Source organism: Miniopterus schreibersii (genome assembly GCF_964146895.1).
Source record: "Miniopterus schreibersii genome assembly, chromosome: 6".
In the NCBI taxonomy this organism is placed as follows: Eukaryota; Metazoa; Chordata; class Mammalia; order Chiroptera; family Miniopteridae; genus Miniopterus; species Miniopterus schreibersii.
Window position 1 is genome coordinate 54,764,902 of NC_138107.1, and position 21,280 is coordinate 54,786,181.

Here is a 21,280-nt window from a genome sequence, read left to right on the forward strand (position 1 = left end):
TCGTCCCTGTCAACTGGGCTTCTCTACGAAGCCGAGAGGATTCTTATAAGATGAGGGTAGTCATTAGTGTTTGGGGGATGGATGTTTTGCCCAATTTCTCTTTTTAAAAAATAAACTTTTAAATTTAGAATAGTTTCAGATTTACAGAAAAGTTGCAAAATTAGTACAGAGAGTTCTCATATGCCCAACATTGTTTCCCCTACTGTTAACATATTGTATTAGTTTGGTGCATTTGTCACAGCCAGTGAACCAGTATCAATACAGATTGCCTTTGTTTTTACCTACTGGCCTTTTAATGTCCAGCCTCCCACCTAGGACACCAGGTCACATTTAGTCATCATGCTTCCTCAGGTTCCTTGTGGCTCTAGACAGGCGTTTATTAAATTTCCCTTAATTGGGATCTTTCTGATGTTTTTCTCATGGTTAGACTGGGGTAATGGGTTTTGGAAGGAAGGTGGCAGAGGAAGGTGCATTTTCATCACATTATATCAGTAGGTATTATCACCATGACTTATCCCTGTTGATGTTGCCCTTGATCATCTGGCTGAAGTAACATTTGTGAGGTTTCTCCACTATAAAGTTACTTACCCCCCCCCCCCCCCCAATACTGTACTCTTTGGAAGGAAGTTACTATGCTCAAACCATGTTACCTGGATAGGGGAGTATATACATAAACTAATTGAAATTTTTCTGAATGGGAGACTCACCTACTTCTGTCAGTGCAGCAAATCCTCCTCTACACTGTTTTTTTTCTTACGCCTGTCATGTGTGAAATTGTGGCTGGAGGAGATGGAGTCATAGGTAAAAATTCACACCGGTTCTGAGTTCATTAGATGTCGTTAAGAAAATGTAGATGCTGCCTCTGCGCCAGTGGAACAGGGGACCCTGAGAGAATAAAACAGTCCCCAGGTGATTAATTACCCTTAGAGAGCCCGGGAAGTTTGTTGCCAAGTGCAGGGAAAGGGTGGTGTGGTAATAAATTATAAGTGTGAACTTCAGTATAGGAAGTATAGGTACAGAAAGGACAACAAAACTTTGGAATTTGTGAAAAACGGTGTCACTGAGCTTATACATTCCCAGCATTTCCTGGATATGAAACCATCTCCCATCTCCTAAATATGAAACTTGCCATTTATAATGTCATTTAGTTCCAAGCTAAGGAGGGTCATACAGATGTTTAAAAATGAGTATGATTAACTATTTCTTCTTGGTGCTCAGTTTTTAGACCATTCTGGCTCAGTCCACATTTTCTCTTCTCTCTCCACAGAACTCGATCCGGCACAACCTGTCGCTGCACAGCCGGTTCATGCGGGTCCAGAATGAGGGGACGGGCAAGAGCTCTTGGTGGATCATCAACCCCGATGGAGGGAAGAGTGGGAAGGCACCCCGGCGGCGGGCCGTCTCTATGGACAACAGCAACAAATATACCAAGAGCCGTAGCCGCGCAGCCAAGAAGAAGGCAGCCCTGCAGACAGCACCTGAGTCAGCAGACGACAGTCCCTCCCAGCTCTCCAAATGGCCTGGCAGCCCCACGTCTCGCAGCAGCGATGAGCTGGATGCATGGACGGACTTTCGCTCGCGCACCAATTCCAATGCCAGCACAGTTAGCGGCCGCCTGTCGCCCATCTTGGCAAGCACAGAGCTGGATGACGTCCAGGATGACGACGCCCCGCTTTCCCCCATGCTCTATAGCAGCTCAACTAGCCTCTCGCCCTCTGTGAGCAAGCCATGCACCGTGGAGCTGCCACGGCTCACCGACATGGCAGGCACCATGAATCTGAATGATGGCCTGGCCGACAACCTCATGGATGACCTGCTGGATAACATCCCACTCCCACCGTCCCAGCCATCCCCCACCGGAGGGCTCATGCAGCGGAGCTCTAGCTTCCCATACACCACCAAGGGCTCCGGCCTGGGCTCTCCAACCAGCTCCTTTAACAGCACGGTGTTTGGACCCTCATCTCTGAATTCCCTGCGCCAGTCTCCCATGCAGACCATCCAAGAGAATAAGCCAGCTACCTTCTCTTCCATGTCACACTATGGCACCCAGACACTCCAAGACCTGCTCACTTCAGACTCACTCAGCCACAGCGATGTCATGATGACCCAGTCAGACCCCTTGATGTCTCAGGCCAGCACCGCTGTGTCTGCCCAGAACTCCCGCCGGAATGTGATGCTTCGCAATGACCCAATGATGTCCTTTGCCGCCCAGCCTAACCAGGGGAGTTTGGTCAATCAGAACTTGCTCCACCACCAGCACCAAACCCAGGGCGCTCTCAGTGGCAGCCGTGCCTTGTCGAATTCTGTCAGCAACATGGGCTTGAGCGATTCTAGCAGCCTTGGGTCAGCCAAACACCAGCAGCATTCTCTTGTCAGTCAGTCTATGCAAACCCTCTCGGACTCTCTCTCAGGCTCCTCTTTGTACTCAACCAGTGCAAACCTTTCTGTCATGGGCCATGAGAAATTCCCCAGTGACTTGGACCTGGACATGTTCAATGGGAGCTTGGAATGTGACATGGAGTCTATTATTCGTACTGACCTCATGGATGCTGATGGGTTGGATTTTAACTTTGATTCCCTCATCTCCACACAGAATGTTGTTGGTTTGAACGTGGGGAACTTCACTGGTGCTAAGCAGGCCTCATCTCAGAGCTGGGTGCCAGGCTGAAGGATCACTGAGGAAAGGGGAAGTGGGCAAAGCAGGTCAGTGCCCAATGCTATGGCATAATAATAACCATAAGTGGGGGTGACTGGGGGAAGCTGCTTTTTATTTAGTTTGAACTTTACTCCACATTGAGAAACTGAGAACCAGGAAGCAATGGTGCACAGTAACATGGTTCCCAACCAGTTCATCTCCGAGGTTTACCTGCAAGACAAATAGGGCTGTCCGGTGCCCCTCCCCACAATTTGCTGACAGCTCTGGAATTTTATTGCCAGTAAAAAGAACACACACACACATTCATAGATATCATTCTTCTTTGTATCCAGTCGCCCTTGCTGACCTATGACGCAGGTTCCCCTCTTTGGTGGACGGATGAGGGTAGAAGGGAAGGGGAGGAAGGCAGGACCTTAGGTCACACAAACTTCAAGGTTAAGGACCCAGCCAGAGGACTTTCTTAGACTTTCCAGTCCAACACTACCATTGTTGATCTTTGATGTTATAATTTCATCTTCCTTTCCATGAAAGTAATGATTTGCAGGCACTTCTAATTTGACTGTAGACTATGGATTCTGGACTCTTTCTTACATGAATATTTCTACCAGAAGCAAGATGTTAGATTCTTCACCATAGTACTAAGCATCTTTATAAGTTAGCATTGAGCATCTAAGCATTTAAAAGAGCAAAAGAATTAAATTGAAAACAGAAGTTTTTATGTTAGAGCACTCACGTGCTTCTTGTTCCCCAATGTGTAAATGATGTCAGGTTCCAAACAGAGTGACATGGGCTGTATAGTGACAGAGATGTTTTTAAATTGTGGCATTTTTAATACTGTTGGAACCAGAAAGATCACGCAACATGATGTGGTAAGAAAAGCATTTGGTTGGAATCAGAAGTTGAGTGTTCAGTCCCGCTGCTTCTACTTCCTGGCTGCTATTGAGTGTGTGTCAGCTCCTGAGCCTCAATTTCCAGTTTTATAAAATAAGGCTGATAGCCCTTGTTACAGGGTTATTGCAAGAATCAAATGCACTGAAGTATGTGAGAGTGCTTTGCAAAACTGTAGTGGGCTGAAATGTGTATGGTATAAATTAGGTAAGCACACTGACTGACAGATAAATAGTAAGCAGGGAGTCCAGAGAGGTTAAGTAGTTTGTCCAGGGTCACACAGCTGGACTCAGAGTCCATATTTCTTGAATGGCTTGAACAATAGTAGTTCTTTATCATTTTATCTAGATAGTAAAAAATGAGAAGTGCTTTGAACTAGAGCCAGAGTAGCAGATAATAGACCAGCTTGTCCTGAAATTCTCCTCAAGAAGTAAGATGAGACCTGAGGCCTTCTACTAATAGGTTTGCACCCCAGACCCTCCCATGTTGAAGAGCTCTGCTCTGTGCTTCAGCTCCTTTTAATTTTTTTAAATCTCAGCTTCTTACATCCTCCTTTAAGTGGTATAAGAGAAAAATGGGATTCAAAGTATAAAAACCTGAGCCTTGTTTAACCCTCTGCCCTGGTGTAGGAATTACAAGGGTCTCCTATGGTGAGCTCACTCCAGCTCATGAGTAGTTATAGAAAGGGGAACGTCAAGAAGGTTGTGATGCTAAAGCTAGCTTCTCAGCTTTCCCAGGCATACGCAGGCCCCTCATGGAACTCAGACATCTGTTTTCACTCATTTAATAGCCAGTAAGATAGTAAAAAGACTATTATGGGAGCTAAAGGGGGTGACACACTTTCATGCCAGCCGGTTCAGATCATACCAGAACTCAGATGGTAGAGACTTGCCTTGAGAAATTTGGATACTTGGCTTTTAGAAGAATAAACAGTTTGTCTTCCTTTAAGAAGAGGAATGCAACTGTGGCTTCAAAAGACACAAGAAAGTTCTAATTTTGATGTAGTTATAAGGAGGCCACTTTCTAGTTCATTAAAGTAAGTTCAGAAGAAAATGTACTATCTTTTTTTTTTTTTTGGTCTGATTTTTTTCAGTGTAGATTTTCCTTTGAGTTGAATAGCAGACCTTTCTTGTCTATGTATAATTCTAAAAGATTGTATGAAAATATTTTAAGGGAGATTTAAGTACTTAAGTTTTTAAAACAGTAATGAATTATTATTTTGATAATAAAAAACTACTTTTGGGATAACACATTTTATTTTGTCCTAATGGAACTTGAGGATCATTTAGTCACCCTTTTTTAAAGAACATTTTGGGGGAGATAGTTTTGAGAAGATATTTCTTCAGTTAAAAATGGAAAATCACCAAATTTCCCTGAAAGTAAACTAGCTCAGAATGACCAGAGCAAGAGAAGAAACATCATAAAGACAGTATGGGGGAGGGGGGGAGATTGAGGGGGTCTAGTTTCTGGGTTTAGCATTTCCATTTTGCATTGAAGTGAATTGCTCCAGACAGCCAGGAGCATGTGTGGCATGATGTATGTTCTTAACTTTTAAACTTGAGGCTATCACTTTATTGAAGATTCCTAAATTCACAAAATAGGCCTGAGGTCACAATGTCAGGCCTTACCTCATCCAAATAAAGCACCCAAGCTTCCCAAGGGTTGTTCTATAATGACTTATTTAAAATAGAAGTCATGGTATTCTCCAGACTCAATTCCTGACTTGCTTACTGAAGGTCATGTGAGCCTGAATTGGAGCTTCTTGTTAACAGAGCCGTTGGCCCACTCTACAGCCATGCTGGAGAACTGTGGTGACATGCTTCTATGGAGGGCTGGGTGTTTCACATATGTTGTTCATTTTAGGCCACATGTAAAATGTTTCAACCTATGGGTCTATCTGGAAAAGAAAAACAAGAACCACTCCTTTTCGTGTGCCAGCTACTGGGGTCTGAAGGGCATTGTCCTCTCTCAGACACAAGGCTTGGTGGAGAAATGTACATATTGGCAGCACAGGTGTCTGTGAGCGGCTGTAGTGGTTGCAAAGCTGAGCTTCGAATAAGCCCTCCGGAGTTTGACATGTATCTGCTCTAGGAGGGAGAGCAGCATCAATCTCACTGTAGTTCTGATGTCAAAAGATGCCTAATTTCACAAACTCTTTCATTCATCTTCATTTTTTGGCATTTGAATACCCCCATTAGGAGCCCAGCATTGAATTTTGTTTGGAACTGCTTCATGTTAAGGATTAGAGAATATCAACTAGGAAAAGGCCAGGTGAAGAGGAGAAGGGTGGTTTTCTTTCACTAACGAATCTCTTAGAATTGTTGTCAAAAAAGGACAGAATCACAGAGTTTTAAAGGTGCAGTGTATGTATAATTTTAAACCTGAAACCTAACATCTGTCTGTGAAATGGTTCTAGTAAGAGGTTCATGACGATACGGAAATGGAAATAAACAGCAGTAAACCAGTGTGGAAACAGCAGGTTCCAGTGTTGGAGGCCATGTAGAAATTTACATTTAGGCTACTTTTGAAAAGGAGCAAATCTTTGATACTTGGAGTTAACTTTGAATGCTGTGATTCTATTACGTCTTTATTTGTGTTGAGAGACAAGACTAATTCTAACCAAATACAGGCAATATAGGATATTCATGTCATTTTTTTTCTTGATGTAGGTGTTTCTGTGTCAGGGAATGTAGTACATGGTAAATATGAATCTGTACGTATTGCACAGAGAATACTCTCTGTTTTTTGCACTATTGCTTTAGTCTAGTCTTTGGTTATAGTGTGCCAGCCTCAAGAACTCTGCATCTGCAGGGCTCTTCATTCTTACCTGTTAAAAAGCCCCAAGTCTGAAGTGTCATTGATGGAGAGAATGGCTGTCTGGATCCTTTTGACAGTGGATCTTGTTGACAGCAGTAAAGGGAAATTGACACAGCTGTGAAAAGGGGTTTTCTGTGCAGAAGCTGCTACACTCCTTCCATACAGTCATTTCCCTGGAAAGCAGGGACATCAGCACGAAGGCTGCTCGTCCTGAGTCTGTTAGTTTTTCCCTGTACCTGTAGTTACCTCTGGCCAGCCTGCTAAGCATGGGGACAGAGTCTGCGTGACTCTCACTGCAAGCAGTTGCTGCATTTATAAGTGGCTTTCTGGAAGGTCTCTCTTGGCCACAGAGCTTATGTGGAACATAAATAAATGGGGCGAAAGTCACCAGAATTGCTACTGGAAAGTCTTGTAAACTTTAAGCTCCCATTAAGTGCTTCTTTTTTAGAGTGTTCATAATGCTCAGTATTCAACATCTAATAAATAACATTTCATAGCAGAGCCCCAGGGACAGCGAGCTGAAGTGGGTGGCTGGCTTGTGTCCAACTGTGATGAGCCCACTCTAGAAATCAAGCATAAACCAAAGCAAGCATCCTGAGGGCTTTTTACAGAAACCAGCATCTGGATTTAGTCTGAACTCTAGCCTGTTAGTATGGAGCTCCTGAAGTACTAGGGCCTCTGTTTTTATCACCTAAAGACAGACCATGTGATAATGGAATAGGACATTTGAAAGCAAGGTTGTCCCAGAAAACCAAGCATGTAAGGTTGCCACATACCCTTGGGTCCTTTGCTTCAACCTTGCAGTAAGGCTGTCTTTTCCTCTATGACAAATGGTCACCGCCACCACCCCACCACCTTCCCAACCAGGCCATGCATTTCTTGGGGGTGGGAGAACATCTCTTTTGTTTATCTCCATCTTCTGTGCCCAACACACTGCAGGTACTCAATAAACGAATTTTGTTTAATGCATTCAGGCTTTTCTTGAACACTTGTACCAATATGGGACCTACCATTTTGCCAGGCAGCTCATTCAACAGTAGAACCCACTGCATGGCTGAGAAGAGCTTGCTATACGACAAAGGCATACAAAAAATTCAGTAAGAATAGAGGGCCAAAAGGCCAAGAGTCCATAGTTCTCAAGGGGGTTGTTGACCTTTTTCAGCAATACTCTAGGGCAGGATTTCTTTAGGGCTTCCTTAGAATACTGGTCCCACGGTTTCTTGAAGAGAAGGAATTTGATTTAAGGGATCCAAGAAGCAGGACAAACCTGTTCCTGAAACACACAACCCTGTGACGAGCTCCTGTGCCCTTGGTTGCAGGTGTTTTGTTTCATTTATTTCATCTTCCCACTAACAGTTGTAGACCTTCCTTTATAATTCTCGATATTCTGTTTTTTTAATAACTTCTTTATTTGCTGAAATCTTTAACATTCATATATTAAATGATGAGAATTACTTAGTCACAAAGGCCTCAGAGGTAATTCCAGTGTCCCTGAAGGATGAAACTTTAATTGCCAGTCTTGGCTTGATTGAAGGTTTGCGTATCAGTATGTTCCCTATCCCCCTCCCTCCCTTCCCCTCCCACTTCTCTCTCCTCTGTCTCTTTTCTCTCTTATGGAAAAAGTTTGGACCATTATTATTATTATTTTTAAGTAGTCATGTCTGTGTGAAGTGTTCGATTTGACTCCTTGGGGGAAATTAATGGCCAAGAAGAGAAGGCCAGAGATTCTGAGGTTGAAATCCGCTGGGCCTCCATTTTTATCCATGTCACTGTAAATTAATTGGAACTTCCATGGGTCATTTGTATGTTCAGAAATGATCAGAAAACAACACAGCCCAGCATATCTCTAAGTAATCAGGAAATATGTGTTGACTGAGAGACCTGTTAGACTGTACCTTTTGCTTGTCAACTGAGTGCTTCAAGCTAGAGCACTCCCTGCCCAGCCCCAGTTAATTCAGGTTGCCCTGCTGGCTGGGGTGGGGGAGCCCATGGAAGGGAGCTCTAGGCACTTACCACCACAGTGCTGGTCAGCTGAGCAGGGAGGTGAGGGTCACACGTGCCACACAAAGTGCAGATTTACCTCACTCCTGGAATCTGTACTCCTGGCCAGACCGCTGACGTCAGGATAGTCCTTTGTCTCTCTTTCAATCTCAATCTACCCTTGAGTTGCTCCTTTCAGTTCCTTCTTGGTTTCCTAAACCTGTTACGCTGGTGTGGTTTTTGCTTCTTGGCCACCACCTGTGTCGCCTGCATGTCCTGGTCATACCTATAGGTAGATGAGTGGAACTAAAATAGCCGATTTTGTGTTTTCAATTTCAGAATCACTTTGGAGAAAATTAGATTGTCTTCGGAACTGTATATTTGAAGCAGGAAGAGAACACTTCAGAGCTCCTTCTCTTCTATGCTTGGTAGTGGGGTGCTTAGGTGGGCTGGCGCATCACATCTACCATGACACCAAGCCCCAGGGCTCTAGGGCATCCCAGCCTGAAAGGTTGACTGCACACACTCAGTCATCCTCCACCCCTTCAGCCAGTGAATGCAGTCTAGGGTCACACAGGACGGGGCCATGGCCAACAAACCTGAACATTGTTATATTCAGGTCCTGGTTGTGGCTCTAAGCATTTCCTCCTGCACTTGTTCCCTTTTGTTTGTAAACAGTGAATCACTTTAGCGTTTGACAGCAGTTTGAGAGCTTCATTTGGGGGCTGGTAATAAAGGATGTGTATGGTGGGATACACAGAAAGGATGTGAAAAGGTAAATTTTTGATTAAATACTATTTAAATTTTTTTAATTATTAATTTTAAAAAATTAAATTAGTTGAATGTTAAAATTGTGCCTCATATTGATCCTTAGGAAGTTTCGTGAGTTTTAGAAACTTGATTGCAATCACCCTCCCCCAAAAACATTAAAACTCCAGGTCTTGTCCTACAAGCAGTAGGTTTCTGCCTGATTGCAAATAAAACTAATAAGTCTTAGCAAATGTGAGTAGGTCTAAAATGCTTCCAGAAGCTGTAGCACAGAAAGGGTGGTATTTGAATTGGCAGGGAGGAAGAGAGGGCTCTTCCAGAAGATGGGTTCATTCCTTTATTCAACCAACATTTATTTTACGGCTAGTCTGTATGTCAGCTTTGCAGGCTACTGGGGACATCAAGAAATTTTGTTTCCCTGACTAGAATATATGCTTCTTGAGGGTAAATACCATGTCTCAGACAGTGCTTTTAAAATAGTTGGTGCTTCATCACTGTTTGATTGGAAAGTTTTGCTCTTTTAAGAAATTCAACATTTCAGGAGCTTAATGTCTATGAAAAAGTAACCATTCTGGGCACTATGTGATTAGGTGCCAGGTGAGTAGCTTAGGAGTTTAGTAGAGAACAACCTAGGGAAGGTGGGATTGGATGTACGGGTGTGATTCACATGGGCGGGGAGAGCAAACCAGACACAGTGTGACTGCACCTGACCTGTGGGCCAGGAGGGTCAGTTCCCAAAGCCTGGATGAGGACAGTGGAGCCTGACCCCGCAGGCCTCTGCCAGCAAAGGTTTTTGGATATTATAATTAAGGTTAAATAACCATGAGTCCATAGAGGATCCAAATGCCCCTTAAAGGCATTTGCCTTAAAAATGGTTCTTTAAAAGAACATAATAAGAAACTTCACATGCTCTTCTGTGTGATTTGAAAATCTAAGAATCTTAAGAAAATACGAAACCTTTGCAACTTTGTTATTGACAGTAGATTAATACATACATTTGTGCCATGTCAGTCACCACTTTCGAGTCTGGATACACAAAGAATATTGGTTGATGTAATCCCTGGCCCAATATAAAGACAGATAGGACATTCTTAAATTGAGCGTATTTTAACCATCAGTGATGCCTGCAGTTTAAGCAGCAGGGAAGTCAGTGCCTCTGCAGGTCACCCCTGCCCTTTGTCCCCAAGCTGTGAAGTGCAAGGAGGTTTGCTTCTCTCCCGTGTTCCCTGTGCCCTCTCAGCACAGCACCGAGGCTGGCGGGAAGGTCACTCTACACTAGCTCTAGGCTTGGCTGCATCCAGAAGGCAAAGGCTCCACTGAGGCCCATCACCAGCCTTCACAGACAGTCTTTACCCTCCACCTTGAAAAAGCCCAGAAGTTCCTGGGAGGCAGCGGAAAGCATACCCACCCACACAAACTAAGCGGGGTTTTTTTAAATAGTGCATATAGCTGAGTGTCTTCCAGTATCTTCCTGAGTGTTACCTTTGCCACAAGGAGCTTATTTTAAGTTTCCCTGTAAGATCCTCACCTTCTTCAGAAGCATTTCCTTGCTCATCAGAAAGTTCCAGAGCTTATGGGCTGTGTTTCCTGGAAACTTGAGTTTCCTTTTAGGGGGGCTCCTCAACTGAATACAGATTGGCCTCCAGTCTGGCCAGAACTACTATTGGCCCTGTTCTTTTTCCCTCCTCAACTTTTCTGTGTCTCAACTGGCAAGTTGACAGCAGTTGCCAAAACGTATTTCTCTGGAGCGGCACCACCCACGTCCCTTCTCTGGCAGTCACGGGGGATGGCTCTGCTCAGCTGGCAGCACAGGCAGAGGTCTGGATTTCAATCGTCTAGGACCTTGCTGTCAGTGTCCACCAGGCTGGTTTTCCTGCACTTCCCTGAATCCTCTTTATCACCCATTCCAACCTGGAAGATGCTGAAAAATTACCAAACATGTCTATGCGCATATTTTCTTGAGCTACTTCACGTTTTGCCTGTGAAGGTGACCTCCAAGGGAACTGCTTCCATTTTGGTGTTCCAAAAATACATGTGGCTGCCTAACCCAAGACCTTCCCCCCCAAAATGCTGCTTTTCCGGGGGGTGACACCAGCTACAAAATCCTTGGTGTATGCTGGCAGATGACTGTGGCTCATGATGAGTAGGGTGTCCCTTAGATCCCTCTGGGGCAAAGCAGAGGTGGTGGCAGGCAGGCATTTCTTTGCTCTTCTCAGGGGCAGAAACATTCATACGCTGAAACACAGCCCTGTTCTCTGAACCCTACGTGAGGCTTCCCTGTCAGATTGTGTGAACATCAGTTCATTTCCTTTTCTATCCTAAAGCTTCATATTTATAGTCCCTAGCTTGCCCCGGGAGTTGCAAGTTTGGCTTAAATTATCCCTATGTTTAGAGAGTGAGGAGCAGGGTGTTTCACTTTGATTTTCTTTTAAAGGCAGACTTTCCTGCAAACATCTTTTTGTTTTAGCCAGGAAAGCAGTCGATAACCTTCCTGGGTTTGTGGATGTGAGAGTTTCATCCTGATGTCTCTCTTTCCTCCCATGACATATTTGGTATTGGGGTCCTGTTCCTTTCTTCTCTGCCAAGAAGATTAAAACGCTACTGAAAAATCCAGATCTGTCACCATGGAGTTGCGTTGTGGGAAGACAGCAGTAGGAACATTTATGTTTTTATTCCCAGATTAAAGTTGATTGGGATTGTTATGTTTTGTGTGGAGTTCTTTGGAGGCGTTGCCCTTTCTTAGAACATCATGTGAGTTAGTGGTGCTAATTAGGCAGAAACTTGTCTTCCCTACAGATGCCAAGATTATAGAGGGACTTACTCTCACCAGAGACCAGATGACAGCATCCATAGATAATTTTAGAATGAGCCTCATCCTTTGGTCTCCCAGTTTCATTTTCCTGCATCAACAGCCTGATTTCAAACTTATTTATTGGGCAAGGAGGGAGAAGAGAAGGAACCATTTCCCTATTAATGAAAGTCACTAATGGAATAGCACATTTTCATATTTATTGTTAGTTGGCCTGTTGCCTAGTAACTGTAAAGTGATAGCTGTAATTCCCTTCAGCTGTATGCCTCCTTTTCCTTCCAAGTTTTGCTTAATCTGATGTGTTTTTAAACTTAGCAGAACATTTAGCATATACACATAAACCTCACAGTTAACTAAAATGTCTTTCTTTAAACAGAGTAAGAATGGTGGGAGCTTCATTAAAATCCATGAGACTTGTACCCAACCTGAGTATCATTAAATTCCCAGCTCATTAGCTGATCTTACTCCTAAATGTGCTCCCTCTTTCAGTCCTTCATGGCATCCAGTAAACATGTGCAAACATTGAACCACCAAAGAGCAGATACAAATCTAAGGCAGGTGAGAAACTGCTTTCCTTATGACTATTTCTAATTCTAGGGTCTTCCTAATGAATGGTGCTTCGGTTTTCCTCTTGGAAGAATGATTATATTGATCTGGTTCCTTTATGTGTCTCTTTATTTTACAATCTGTTAGCCTTCCATCACAGAGAAAACAAGTCGCCCTTCTGTTCTGTGGAGTGGGAGTTTTTGTATAAAATTTGTTTGAGAGCTGCCTCTATACCTTGGCCTGGGCCTCTCTAGTTAACCTCCAGGCTCAGGTGGTTTCTGAGCCAGGTGGGGGGCACACTTGTGAGACTGTGGGGGAGTTTCCAGCACCTAGTGCCACAGGCGGCCCCAAGCCCATTCTGCAGAAAGGGAAAGTGATGCTCATCTCATCTCCTTTTTAATGATGCTTCCTGAAGATTCTGGGCCTTTTGAGGGAATGGGCATTTGGCCTGGGGATCGTTGTTGGTTGTTGCTTTAGAGCAGGGGTGGGGAAGGTTTTTTTGCCAAGGGCCATTCGGATATTTATAACATCATTCACAGGCCATACAAAATTGTCAACTTAAAAATTAGCTATGAAAAAAGCTCCTAGATTGAATTTCGAGTCCTGCTTGCGATTGCCTTGGCAGGGCCAGACCAAATGATTTCTCAGGCTACATATGGCCCACAGGCTGGATGTTCCCCATCCCTGTTTTAGACTGTCCCATGTGGGCCTCCTGGTTTCAGGGCTGATGCCCTGTTCTGCCTAGAATGATGCCATATTGGGGGCTATAGTGCCCTCCGCCTCCTTCCTTCCTATGCTGAGCCAGCCCTAGCATCAGAGCAGGCTGTATGCTTGGCCTGTGAGTGTGTGGAAGAAATGTGTCACCATCCCAGTTCCACGGCTGAATAATTAGCACCAAAGGGAACCGGGGGATGGGGTCTGAATTAGGTAATACTTTATAGCTTCTCCCCTGGCACTTTCAGTAAGTCAGGATCGAGAGTTGGGGACCAAAGTCCCCTGATGACTAATTGCATAGTGATGTTAGGTTATGGTTTATTAAGTGTTATTGTGAAGGAAAAAACCAAATCCCCTTGTAAAGCACCCTATCCACACCTGTTTGTTCATGCCTTAGGGGTCCAAGGTAGAGGCACTGGAATAGCACTGGCTCCTAAAGGGTCAGTTGCTCATAGATACTGAGATCTGGTGTCTAGTTTAGCCTTTCCCCCTCTGTAGTCAACAGGCCATTATTTTATAGTCCAGGATAAGTTGTCTCATACCCTAACAAGCAAAGAATAGCTCCAAAAAAGCCATTGGCCAGGGAAACTAAATACTGGGGGTAGGGAAGAAGGGGCTTCTTTTTCTGTTTTTGTGTCAGCTGCCAGTAAAACAACCTCCATTCTTGTGTTTGGAGCTATAACCAGGGTAACTACAACCATGGGTGTGGAACCTTACAAATACCAACCCTGCTGTCTCTCTGCACATTGGTAGTGAAAGGTTAAGACTGCCAACCAGTGTAGTCACAGAAGAGATGAAGTCACAAGTACACTTCTGAAAATTCCACATGAGCTCATGATGATATCTCCCCTGAAGAGGGGATGCAGATGTTCGTGTGTATGAGAGCTTATTGATGCATTTTTCATTACTGGTTCACCTTATCCGGTGAGCAGATCAGGAGTTCATGTTACTGCGCTACCACTTTTCTCTCCATTTTTCTCTCCATTTTTTTTGGCCTGGGGCCATTTTTTTCCCTACCATGACAACTGACACTGTCTCCATAAACAGAAGGTCTTATGTCTTGAGACCTGTCATGTCAGTTCCTTTCACTACATCTCTACGCATATACAGTTCATCCTTGGACAGTATGAGTTTGAACTGCACGGATCCAGTTATACATGGATTTTTTTCAGTAAATATATTGGAAAAATACTTGGAGATTTGCTACAATTTGAAAAAACTTGCAAATAACCACATAGCCTAGAAATACCAAAAAAACTTAAAAAGTTATGTCATGAATGCATGAAATAATGTACATATTTCCTCTTATGATTTTCTTAACATTTTCTTCTCTCTAGCTGACTTTATTATAAGATACAGCATATAATACATATAACTTACAAGTTATGTGTTAATCAACTGTTTATATTATTGTCTGTTAGTAGTTAAGTTTTGGGGGAGTCAAAGGTCATAGCCGGATTTTCGACTGTGCTGCGAGTTTGGTGCCTTAGATCCCATGTTGTTCAAGGGTCAACTGTACTTTTTAGAAATATTCTCTAACTTTTCTAGGCTCAGTGGTTGATGAAGTCTGATAAGACTTGTGTAAATTAGATGCTCTGAGAGGACCTCTTTTGTGCCTTACCACTGAATACTTTTAGAAGCAAAATAATAATGTTAATTGTTAAAGGGATGTTTTATGAGAGTTGTTTTTTTGCCATATGTGTGTTATGTAATTTTTTTTTCCTCTGCAGATTTTTAATACAAAAAGCAAATTCCTAAGACAGCCCACCCAGAGATTACTTACTCCTTTTTTAGTGGGGGAAGTCAAGATGACCCCCACCCAGCAGTGTAAGCCGTTGTGGAAAGTAGCCATTTCATCTCCGCTGGTTTTGGGATATTAATGGAAGGGTGGTAAGCAAAATCGATTAGTCCACACAGCCAGTGAGAGAGAACCAGAAAAGCATAGCTGGTCTATTTAGAGTGTCCACCTTCCCTGGTTTTAGCATAAAAGTCCCGTGTCCTGGGAAATCCCTGGTCCAAAAGTCTAGAGCAACATCCCACCTGCACCCTGAATGTCCCTAACATGAAAGGACCACCAAAACACCCCTAATTTACTCACCTTTGTTAACCTCCCAAGTGAACGATCCCATTTCCGTTGTGCTTTTTCAACTTGAGAGTGTTTTGTAGTCAAGCAGAAAAATAAGGTAAGTCGTCTCCATGCTGTGTCCTCAGGCTTGGAGACCTTTGAAGCTGGTGTAGCCAAACAGCTTTACTGAGCATGCCCTTGGCTCAGAGGTGGGTGAGGAGACAGGAGGCTGATGACGTGTGACCTCGAGGTGCCTGCCCACTCTTGCCATTTAAATGTCTTTAATCATCTCTGGTTTTCTTCTCCCATAGACCCTCAAACTGACACAAGATCTACAGAGAAAACCCTTTGCCAAATCTGCTCTCAGCAAGTGGACAGTGATACCGTTTACAGCTTAACACCTTTGTGAATCCCACGCCATCTTCCTAACCCAGCAGAGACTGTTAATGGCCCCTTACCCTGGGTGAAGCACTTACCCTTGGAACAGAACTCTATATATAAAGTATGCAAATCTTCCTTGTACGGGGTGACGTGCCACCTGCCAGCGAAGGACAGCACCCTGCCAGCACCGCCCACCTCAGTCAGAGCACACCGTGAGCCCCTGTTGGCGATTCTGTGGTTTTCATATCACGATGGTTTATGGGTGTTTTAAGTGTTGCTTTGTGTTTGTTTTCCTTTGACTTTCTGAGTTTTTCACATGCATTCACTTGCAGTATTTTTGTGTTAAAATGTTAACCATTCTTCTTTAGGCAAATTTAAAAACAGAAGGAAAATGTACCAGTTACCGTTTTGGCTTTGGACATCACAAGCGTTTGAGCCCATGGAACTCCTTACACTAACAAATTGCATAAACTAGAGGGGGATTTTCTTTCTTCTTTTGTTTGGTAGAAAACTATCCTTTTCTAAAAACTGAACAATGGCACAACTGTTTGCTGTGTGCGCCAATCCAGGATTGAACCCTGAATAGGCAAAACGAATGGAACATGGCCACCAACCCAGTGTGTTTCAGTTCTGAGTCATGGTGGCTGGGGGACAAAACCCCAGCACCTGACCTGCAGGTGCCAGGTCAGCAGGGTTTGTGGTCCCCTGTCAGTATCCTCAGCTAATGCACTGAACAGTGATGCTATGTTGGTTAGGAATTAAGATCTTTTCAAGAAAGAAATCAGCTCAGCTGTCCACTAATTGCCAAATGCCACCGAAGGATTTAACTTTAAGGAGAAAGGGGGGGAAAAAGCAGTCCTGTTTTGCTTGCAGAAGAAATGATCTTACAGGGGAGCATTAAGCCTACAGTGAGAAACGTGTGAAAAGTACAAACCCAGGTCAATACGGAGGGAGTTCTACCTTCACTGTTTTCCTAAAACACACCCTTGATAATTTTCAGCCTTGCTGTGTGTAATCTGATCTACTAGACGTGTATGAGTGAGAGGCAATAGCATACAAACTGATTTTATATATATATATAATCTTAGATTGCAGTTGTACAAGTGACACAATGGAAGTACAAGATAGGGCAGTTTTGACTAGTTTTTTCCACTTTCCTGCTTCTATGGATTTCATTTTGTTTTCAAAAAGTTACGGTGCTGTATAGGGGCTTTCTGTTTAATCTGGAACGTGTGATTATACTCCTTACCTTCTTTGATAGACAGAATAGTTGGGAACACCTCTGGTACATACAAAACTGGTGTAACGACGCTCTGATTAGCACAGCATATGCATACTTCTCCAAAGTGATATATGAAGACTCTTTTCTTTGCATAAAATGCATTAGGCATATAAATGTATAAATATATTTTATCATGTACAGTACAAAAATGGAACATTCTGCATGGACGTTAGGAATACAGGCTAGTATTTCAGCACAGACCACCCTGCATGAGTTCTCGCTGATGCTTGCACCGTGCAGTGGGCACTGACTTGCTTCAACCAACACAGACGTGCCGCCCAACCCCCTGCACTCACCACCGGCCGCCAGGGGCCCCCTTGTGCACCTTTGCTTTATAATTCCTCTGGGGGTGATATTGGTGGTGATAACAGCTCCTAGCATAATGAAAGTTCCATTTGGTATTGTCACACGTCTCTCCCGCCTAGCTTGGGTTGTCATGTTTGAGCGATGGCCCTGTTGATTTTCACCCTGCCTTTTACTGAATCTGTAAATTGTTGTGCAATTGTGGTTATAGTAGACCTGTAGCGAATCACCTTTTCTAAACTGCTACAAGTTTATAATCTTCATTTTAAAAGTATGTATAATTTTTTAAAATATGTATGCTATTCACGTGGTCTGCTTGTCAGTGAGACAGACTTTTGCTTACTATATTCCTTTATATAATGCTAGCCACTTCCTTGATTCTTTGGTAGTCTGCTGTACACAGGAACTGTCCAGTATCGGCAGAAGAGGGCTGTATCTCTCGGTTTCTAAGCCATGCCGCCCTGTGTGGAGTGTTAGTTCAGAGACAGCGGCAGCAGCTGGTGGGGGGGTGGGAGGGAGGGTATCAGATACATGGGAGAATCCAAAGTGCTTCCAGTGTGAGGGCCCTGAGAATCTCTCCTGAGCTCAAAGAAACAAGTATACTAACAACATAGCTATTTGCCTTTGCAGTTTTATAGACCCTGGGAGCTGCTTTGGGAGTAAGAAAGGCAACCCTCAAATGTGTTTCAACTTTAAATGTTGCATTCCTTTTAGACATGTGACATCTTGTTTATTCTCTTTTTCCCCCAGTTTTGTTTTCAGGCAGAGTGTCTTACAGTGTCCTAGGATGAGATTATAATTTAAAACAGTTGAGGGAGGGACAGAGGTGGTATGAGACCAGGGCAGCCACAGAGCAGAGCAGGAAAATAGAGGGAAAGGTAAGCTTTGAATTTTATTTTTATTTTTTTAATAACAGCATCTACATGTAGAGAGTTGTGGAGAGCTGAGGTCAGGGCAAAATCAGGTGCCAGCATCAGTCCTAGGAGGCAGTCAGAATGTAATAACTAGGCCCATCCAGGATCACAGAGCCTCACTGTCATCCTTGGCCACGCTCAGCTGGCCACCCATCCAGGGCCCAGGCTCCTTTAGACCAGTTGGGTTCTAAATTGGTCAGACTGAGCAGAGGTTCAGCCTAAGCCCTGTGTCGCTTATATTGAGACCTGCTTTCAGGAAGGACCAACTGTTTGCCACCATGCAGAGTTCTGAGTGTCATGGGTCCCTCACAGTAAGTTTTCTGATCAGAGCTTCCCAGCGAAATACTTAGTAGCCTCCAGGGCCTGGCTGCTGTCATGTTTTCATCCTGCTGAGAATGCTCTGAGGCAACCCTTGGCCTCCAAATAAGCTGCTCTAGGAGGCCTTCCACTTTCTGATGGGAAATTAGAAAAGTAACCAATATTGAAAGTAGGACATATTCTGCAGCTCTGTTCTCTTCAGAACTCCAGAACCGATACCTTTTACCAAAGTTAGAAAAGAGCTTTATCACAAGCTTTCGCTGTCCTGGTGTGGGGACTGGCTACCGGTTCCTGGTACCCCATTAACTGTGAATGAATCTGAGCTCAGTTTCCCTTAGTGCATCCTCTGCAATGATTGCTGAAACACATTTCCTATTACGGGAGTATTGTGTAGACACGTGGTACAAGGTGGACTTCGTGTGTTTGGTGTTGAGTTTTGACATTATATGAGTGTTGCTTCCCCTTCCTGAGGAGAGGACCTCTTGGCTCTTGCTGCTCAGGACAGATATGCCCAGTCTCAGGGTGTCATTTCAGGGGGCTTCCAAACCTGTTCAAGGTGGTAGACACAGACTTCACCGCTACCTAATGAATCTCTTAGGACTGTCAAGAGAAAAGTGGTCAAACGGCCAGTTCCGTTTTGAGCACTGATGCCAGTGGCTGGTGAGGGGAAATAAAAATGTTGCCCTTTCTCTCTGAATGCAGAAACAAAACCCTGGCAGCTCTGACCTCTGATTTCCTTTTTCCTGCTGTATTTGGGGAACATGGTATGATTAGGCAGAATATGTGTGTTTTTTTAATTAAGAAAAGCAAAATTTTTAATAGAAATGCAATCATTGGCTAAGAGGTACGAAAAAGCCAGCCTCACATGGAGATCGGGGACAGCAGGGCACATGGAGGGGGAGCGAAGGCCTTGTGACGTCTTGTCTGTCCAACAAGACCTGAAAGCAGATGCCCAAGTAATTGAAAAGAGTATACTATTTTTTATCTGAATGTTTCCTGGGTAACATTTATGCAGTTGGAATGAATGAAGTGTTTTCCTCTTGTCTAATTTTATTTGTATGTACTTTTCTTTGATGAATGATAGGTGATGAGGCATCTGCCATACCTCCAGAAGTATTTGTGCGGCTGCTTTTAAAACTTGTGTGTCTGGTCACTTATTTCTCTAAAATTATCTCATTGCCTGGCAATCAGTCTTCTCTCGTATACTTGTCCTAGCACATTATGTACATGGGAAATGTAAACAGGTGTGAAAGAGGACCAGAAAATTAGTTAATATTTTTAAAAATGTATTGTGCATTTTGGCTTCACACATTGAACTTTTTTTTAAGAAAAAAAAAAGTTGCATGAATGGGGGGAAAATATGTATACAGTATCTGTAAAACTGTCTTATGTTTCAGTTTCTTGCTCATACTCCATACAACTAGAATTAAATATGGCGTATGGCCATATTCCAACACCTAAGAGTCAAGTAGTCAATACTTTGGTTTGAAGCGCCGCATCCTTTCTTCCAAAGCAAACACTATCATTGCATTCTCACTGAGGATTTTGTCTAGCCATATGTTGCCATGAATTAACTCTACCATCTTTCTTTTCAAGAATCAAAGCCAGTTTGATTTGGGAATCTTCCCCTTTCCAAATGAAATAGAGATTCAGTCCTTACTTTCTTTGGTGTTTGTAGATATTGCCTTGTGTATTCCATTTAAAACTGTAATCTAGTTTGTAAAAGAGATGGTGACGCATGTAAATAAAGCATCAATGACACGCTATCTTACTCCAGGAAGTCTTTTGTTCTCCCTCCCCCTTTCTCTAACCCCAGAAGTGAATTGCTAAGTTTTCATCTCAAGGTCTTCCTGTGCAATGACTTCACAGGCTGGGAGAGACACAAAGCCCAAATGCCCCTATCATGAGCTCTCCAAACTCAGTGAATCCAGCAAACTTCTTCCCTGCCTACTTTTGACCTCCACAGACAACCAAACAATTCAGTACGAGCAGATCTATGGCATTGTTCACAGTGGCTGGTGGCCACATTGGGTGTGCACTGAGTCATATTGCCTAGAGGAGCTTTTCAGTAGGGAGGCGGGTTTTAGAGTCTCTGCCTTCACTGAGTATCAGAGGTTTTGACCTGTCCAAGTTTTTGCCCTAATGAGAGTCCTCATGTGAGTCTGGCAGATGAACATTTGTCATGGGCAGTGCCCTCCTGCATATCGAAAGTCAAACAATACTTCAGGGTTCTGGTGGGAACAGCATAAATATTTCCTATGTTTGTACATGTAGGGCCTCTCAGTCAAGTTAGGGGCAACTCCACCCTATTGTAAAACTATTCCTAGTAGCCCAGGCTGTGTATTTTATTTTAATAGGCATGTTATAAAAATTATTCAGCTTTTAGAAACCCCCTAGGAATGGGTTCAAAACCCCAAGCTACATGATGGACTCTTAGTTCAGGTCAAGTAGGTAAACATGATTTTAAAGTTTGCCATTTGGGATAAAGTTTACATTGGCGGAGAATCATGCTTTCATAAGTTGGTCCTTACCATTGTTTTAATTACCTGTAAAGGTACAACCTCACCATCTTCTAACATGCAAGCCGACCGGGAGAACATAATTTCATGTGAGACTGCTTCCCAATTTTGATTCTGTCTCCCATTAGGTTAAAGATGGAAACCCAACACTAGATTCTCAATAGAGAGTGCTCCCAAACCAGGTAAAAATTCAACTAGTAAAGCTAACAATCAACAATTACTAAGTCAATCTCAAGGGTTGCAATGGGCCAGACCCTGTGATGGGCACCAAGAGAACTAGGACCTAGGCTCTGCCCTCCATGAGTTTGTAATGTAGGTAC

The 21,280-nt window shown here is 43.5% G+C and overlaps 1 protein-coding gene across 4 annotated transcripts in view; it reads left to right on the forward strand.

Moving 5' to 3' along the window:
• FOXO3 (forkhead box O3) overlaps positions 1 to 20,205 on the forward strand; it is a 103,490-nt gene extending 83,285 nt beyond the window's left edge. For all 4 annotated transcript variants that reach the window (XM_081140271.1, XM_081140272.1, XM_081140273.1 and 1 more), the window contains 2 exons: positions 1,268 to 2,703; positions 15,555 to 20,205. In XM_081140271.1, coding sequence (XP_080996397.1) covers positions 1,268 to 2,668 — 1,401 coding nt within the window. In that variant the 3' untranslated portion in view covers positions 2,669 to 2,703; positions 15,555 to 20,205. The remainder of the gene's footprint in view (positions 1 to 1,267; positions 2,704 to 15,554) is intronic.
• Positions 20,206 to 21,280: the final 1,075 nt, after the last annotated feature.